The 6,541-nt window shown below is 40.2% G+C and overlaps 1 protein-coding gene across 1 annotated transcript; it reads left to right on the forward strand.

Annotated features, from left to right (window-relative positions):
- Nucleotides 1-4,893: 4,893 nt before the first annotated feature.
- LOC109221658 (calmodulin) lies at nt 4,894-5,719 on the forward strand. Its single transcript, XM_019386124.1, has one exon. The coding sequence runs from the start codon at nt 5,047-5,049 to the stop codon at nt 5,542-5,544; it is 498 nt and encodes a 165-aa protein (XP_019241669.1). The 5' UTR covers nt 4,894-5,046; the 3' UTR covers nt 5,545-5,719.
- Nucleotides 5,720-6,541: the final 822 nt, after the last annotated feature.

Below are 6,541 nucleotides of genomic sequence, written 5' to 3' on the forward strand. Positions count from 1 at the left end.
TCTTTCTCGACCTCATCCCTTTCTCAATCTAATCCCTTTCCGATGGTGTAGTTGTTGCTTGGTTTCCTGGTGTGGTCCCAGACCTCAAAGGTTGGTTATGGCAACTAGCCTCCACTTCTTCATCTGCGGAACGCAGCTGGCGTGACCTGGACAAAGGCCGATGGGAGGCTAAAAACTATGGTGAGTTTCTTGTTTGCATTCATGTGTTCCTTAGTGAAATACTTATTGCATCTTTATACAGGCCTCGGAGACGTCGTTTCTATACGGCCGCCCCTACCCGGTGAAGAGGAAATCACAAAGCCCTCCAAGGAAAAGAAAAGAAAGAGGGGATCACCTGCAAATTCCCCGAAGCCAAAAAAAAAGCAAGGCTCGAAAGCCTAATGCTGATACCGTGGCCCTGTCTCCAGAAACGCCCCAACGCCTTCAGGATAAGGATGAAGTGGGGGAAGATGATGACTGCCTGTTGGTAGTTTGGAAAAGAGGAAGCACTGACGCTTCAAAGACCGCTGAACCGATGGTGGCTGATGCGGTTCATTCTCGAACCGAAGAAATCTCTGAGGGGAGTTCGAGCAAAGTCCCCGAGCCATCGGGCAGCAAAAGAGCACCTCGTCTTGGAGGTCATTTGGAGGATGAGACCGAGGGGCCCGGTTCCGAGGCTCTCCAAAGAGAAGAGAATGTCCCTAGTGGATCACTTGGGGTCATTAATGTGGATGAATTGCCGCTTGGTCCTGAGTTCTCCGAGGGGAAATTCAAAGATGCCCGGAACATGAGAACTCCCGACATGGGAACGAGCCACGAAGGGAATGATATCTTTCGAGAATGCCTTGCAGGGGTCGAAGATGGTCCCGACCCAGATGCCTTATTTATTTTTGATGAGGCCCAGCGGCTTTTCAAACAAGTAATTTTCTGCCCTTAATATTATGCCTGCGCTTTATCTTTGTTGTTTTGAGTCTAACTTTTTCCTTTTTTGAAGGTTGTGACGCTACATCGATAAGCATTTTCCAAGTCTCGAACCGAGCTTGCTCGATGTGAGGCCGAGCTCAAGAAGCTCGCAGAAGAGAGGCCCTCTTTGGCATGAAGTATTTTCCTCGAAATATAACCTCCGAGGGTTACCCCCCCCCCCCCCCAGTATTCGAGGTTCATTGAAAAGAAGCCTTGGATACTGTTGAGTTCTCCTTAGGTAGCACATAGTTGTTGCCTCGTTGAAAACCTCGTCGATAAAACCCATTTGGGACAAAATCCGATCTAAGGAAAAAAGAGTGCAACGCATGCTTTAAAACCTAAGGTCTTCGTGTAAAAAGGTGCCTTCGATAGCTTCGATCGAACACCTACAATGGGTTAGTTTCAAATTCAAATGGACAAAAAGGGAAAGTCATACCTTAGCAATAGTATCATTTGAGTAGTGATACGTTCCAATTGTTTGACAATTGCTCACCTTCCATCGTGCCAAGTTTGTAAGACCCTTTGCCGACAACTCCGAGGACTCGGTACTGTCCTTCCCAATTCGGGCCTAGTTTCCTTTCATTCGGATCTCGAGTATTGAGGGTGACTTTTCGTAGAACTAAGTCCCCGATTCCAAATTGTCGAAGGTTGGTCCTTCTATTGTAGTATCTCTCGATTCTTTGCTTCTGCGCGGCCATCCGAACAAGTGATGCCTCTCGTTTTTCATCTAATAGCTCGAGGCTAGTATTCATAGCCTCATGATTTGATTCCTCCGATGCATGTCGAAACCAGGCGCTCCGACCTCGACAGGGGTAAGGGCCTCGGAACCATATACTAAAGAAAACGGAGTAGCCTCTGTGCTAGACTTCGATGTTGTTCGATATGCCCAAAGGACCTCTGGTAGGACCTCTCTCCATTTTCCCTTCGCATCGTCCAACCTTTTCTTTAGGTTTTGAATGATAGTTTTGTTTGTGGACTCGGCCTGTCCATTTCCAGTTGGGTGATACGGTGTTGATAAGATCCTCTTTATTTTATGTGCTTCGAGGAACCCCGTTACCTTGCTGCCGATGAATTGCTTTCCATTGTCACATAAGATCTCGACAGGTATCCCGAACCGGCATATGATATGGTCTCAGATGAAGTCAATAACTTCTTTTTCTCTGACCTTCTCGAAGGCTTGTGCTACCCATTTAGAAAAATAATCAGTCATAAACAAAATAAAGTAACAATTAAATTTGATTTGTGGTTTTAAAGATATGTGATTTAGCTCAATACCAATTAACTATCAGGAAGTATAAAGTATAAATGAAAGAAATAAATGAATCAAACCAGTGTTACTTAAGCAGTATCGACCTCAGTGACCTCGAGGTGAACCAAGAACAATAAAGCAAGAACAATAAAGTTAAAGGACAATTCTGATGAACAATGAGCGAAAAGTGGAGAGTATATTCTTTGCCAATAATTAGATGATGTTTACAAACGATTGGGGTCCCCTTTATATAATAGGGGAGCCTAAATAAGGACATTTTCATTTACAGTAAGGAATCTTATTGGGACAGCTGTCTAACCGCCTAGTACGGAATCGTATGATTCTATTCCGTTTGCGCCATGATTTTTGGAATGTGGCAGGAATCTCGCTCATTCTGTTACAAATCCATAACGGCATTATTTCGGGGTCGAGCATACTCGGCTTCAGTATCCATCGTACTTCAATCTTCAGGCATTGCACTCTGTCTTCGAGCTCGAGTCTGGTCCATCGAGCTCGAACTCGACCTTATCTGAACTCGGGCCTAAGGCGACCCTTCGAGCCTGGGAGATCGGACATACCTGATCTCGACCGTATACACATTTAAAGCAAAAGTTGTAGTAGTTTGTCCAATAATGAGAAGAACGTCGGGCGAACTTTCATGTATTCACAAGGAACGAAGTATTCGTTCAGAAGCTGCTCCACACAAGGTGAAATTAGATTCTTTGAGAGGAAAAGACTGACAGAAAAACCAAACCCTATACTTGATGCTGTTTCGCCCAGAATATTGGGATTCTCCAAATTGTATGGTCTAGATCTCCCCTTAATAAAAAGAATGGACCACAATGAGGACTTCAAAGACTACTTTTTATTATAAATAAGATTATATAAGTAATTTCTTCTTGTGTAAAAAGTTTATTGCTAAAAAGCATTATAAATTATTCATTCCATCCGCTTCTATCATAATCATGACGAACACTATCTTTTTTCCTTTTAGTGAAACTCATCGTTTAAAGAAAAAAAAAGCAAGCTAGGGCGAGAGGAAATACAAAACACATTTTGTAAGGTAAATGAATACTCCCTCCGTTCACTTTTACTTGTCATGTTTTGATTTTTCATGTCCCTTAAGAAATACTAAATAAAGTGTATAATTTACCATGATACCCATATTAATTGATGCATAATTTATTTGATTTGAGAAAATGATTTAAAATGAGTAATAAATACTATTGGTATAACATGATTTTTTTTTATTAATCTTGATATGCATAAAGTGACAAGTAAAAATAAAAATTTATTGTTATTATACATGCCAAATAAAAGTGAAGGACCGGAGTATATTACAAGAAGAAGTATTTAATTCACCTACCGTGTGCCCAATAATGAAAGGGAACCACAGGTACTCTCACAGACGGTGACTCTTGTCAAATATTAGAGATTTTAGTCATGTGCTGAATCTTATGGTACTTTGGACATGTGAACATAATAAATTTATGTACGCCATTAATTAATTAGTGGATGTGACCATTTCGTACTCTTGTCTTTTGGAAGTTTTGTAGGCTGGAATCCAGCGCCTTTTTGACTATTCTTAAACCCTACTACGAGGGTGTTTGGATGAGCTTATTTTAAGTACTTATTGGCTTTTAAGTATCTTTTTAGTTTGTGTGGTGTTTGATAATGATAAAAAGTGCTTAAAAGCACTTATTTTTAGGCATAAAAAGTACAAAAATAAGCCAAAGACCAAAAGTTAGGTATTACCAACTTATGACTTTTGGCTTTTAGCTTAAAAACTACTTTTTATAAGTCAATCCAAACACGCTCTATGTGTGGCTAAGATATTAATACACCGTCGGTAAATTATTTTGTCCATCGTGAAAGAAAAAAAAAGTGCCGAACTGATTAATAATGATTTAGAATAGACTAAAATTACTGTTTTCTTTACCCAACGAATCAAAATGTGATATTTTAAAATTAGTTCTTGAAAATATAATACTCACTCCATTTCAGTTTATGTGAACCTATTTCATTTTTGGTCCGTCAAAAAAGAATGACTCCTTTTTAAATTTGGAAACAATTTAGCTTAAACTTCCAATTCAATCCTCAATGAGAAGTTTTTATAACCACAAAAATACTCAGGGTTTCTTTTTGACTTGTTTAGGACCACCAATTTCAAAAATCTTTATTTTTTCTTAAACTCCGTACCCAATCAAATAGATTCACATAAATTAGAGCGGAGGGAGTAGGCTTTAAGACAACTTATTCTTAAACCATGGACGATAGCAGCTAAAACAGGTTAAAAGCAAATGAAGTTTAAAATGTGAAGCACTACAATTTGAATTATAATTACTTGGCTATTGAAATTTATTTATTGGAAAGAGTAATAAGAAGCGAGTTTTTGAATAAACGATTTATTTATTTAAAATTTGTTAAGAGAGAAAAGCGAGGACGCCAATTGGAAGGAAATAATGGGTCCAAGGCTAGCTTAGTACTATGTGGAAATGTACCATCCATTAATTTTCAAAATAAAATTTCCATCGATTTTGAAGAGGCCCTCGCCAGAAACATGAGTATATTCTTGCTATTGTGATGTCATCCCATACGCACATCATACTCGTGTAAGACCGACTCGTTCACATAAAAGTCTCAAATATTACAAATTGCCCCCAATAACTATAAAATAGTTCTAAATAGTCCAAGTCCAAATTCAAAAAACTTGTCTCCCAAGCTTACAAGGACCTCCTATAAATTCGCCGCTCATTTTCCTCCTATATTCTCTACAGACTTTACGTTTCCTGTATTTTCCCAATCGACGAACAGGTCCTATTTAATTTATCAATTAACGGCAAAAACCACCGGAAATGTGTCCGACGGGAAGCGTTTTGCATTCTGAAGCCACCGGAAAGCCGAATCTCCGGTCCGCATTCGACGTTTTAGATGTTGACCGCGACGGAAAGATAAGCACCGACGATCTCCGAACATCTTACGGAGGATTCGTCGGCGCCACCGGCGAACCCGACGACGACGTGATTGGTACGATGATGACGGTGGCCGATTTCAACAAAGACGGTTTCGTGGAATTCGAGGAATTCGAGAAGGTTCTAGACAGTTCTAAAAGCAGAAGAAATGGAACGTTAGGGGTGAATAATAATAATAATAATGTAATGGAGGATGTTTTCAAGGTGATGGACAAAGATGGTGATGGCAAAGTTGGGGTAGAGGATCTTAAGAGTTATCTGAATTGGGCTGGGCTTCAAGTGGATGATGATGATATTAAGGCCATGATTAAATTGGGCCGTGGTGATGAAAATGGTGGTGGTGTTACCTTTGAAGGTTTTCTCCAAATTTTGTCTCTTTGATTTGTTGCAACGAGAAAAGATTGATGACGATGATAAATGTTAGATTAGGTGAACAAGTTTTCGTTTACTTTGTATTTTTCAATGATTTGTGTTAGTGTGCTGCTTCATATGCTATTCGCTATTCCGAGAATTCTATTTGAAAACAAAGAAGAAAAAGAGTTGCATTTTATTATTATTTTTTATATTGTTTGTTTTCGTTAATGAAAACGGAAAATTTCGCTGAGTAATTTAAGGTTTTGTGGTGCCGCGCCTCGGCACGGACTTTTTCGGTTGAAGAATGCACCGAGGAGTAGATGAAAATTTTTGACAGAAGAAGGCAATTCTGCGGTCTGTTTCGCGATCGCAGAACCGTTTCGCGGGCCGCATAATCATCGCAGAGTTGAGCAGAAAGATTGTTGAATTTTGAGGGTTGATTCCGGTCCATTGTGCGACCGCATACTTGTTTCGTGGTCTGCACTTCTATCGTAGAGTTAGGATGAGGAAATTTAGTTGGGCGATTCTGCGACCCATTCTGCGGCCGCATAAGTGGTCTGCGGACCGCAAACCTGTCACAGACCTATCCAGTGCAGTCCAGTTCTGGGCATCAGTTTTGCGGTCCATTGTGCGACCCGCATACCCATTCTGCAGTCCATTCTCCGACCGCAGACTTGAGTTCGGAGAGTTCATTTTCCTATTTTCATAATCCGACCCCACTTTGATAAATAGGCGTTCGGCTTTATTTGTGGCGATTTTTTGGTGAATCTAGAGAGGGGTGAGAGCATTTTAGAGAGAGAAGGAGAAAACTAACCTCCCAATCATTCAATCTTGCACCAATCTTCAAGAACCAAGGAAGCTAGTCACTAGATTATCATCCTCAAATATATTGTGGGGTTGGAAATAGGCCTTGCATGTGATACTAGGTTGTAGTATGCAGGACTAATGAACCATTTTGGTAGTTTTTTTTTTTAAATTTTATTGTAGGAGGAAGGGATTACAATTTTAGAGCCTTGTAGTCTAT

Source organism: Nicotiana attenuata, unplaced genomic scaffold (genome assembly GCF_001879085.1).
Source record: "Nicotiana attenuata strain UT unplaced genomic scaffold, NIATTr2, whole genome shotgun sequence".
Lineage (NCBI taxonomy): Eukaryota > Viridiplantae > Streptophyta > Magnoliopsida > Solanales > Solanaceae > Nicotiana > Nicotiana attenuata.

Bases quoted from the DNA above. Each gene is read 5' to 3' on its own strand.
- LOC109221658 (XM_019386124.1), top strand. From the start codon at position 5,047: ATGTGTCCGACGGGAAGCGTTTTGCATTCTGAAGCCACCGGAAAGCCG.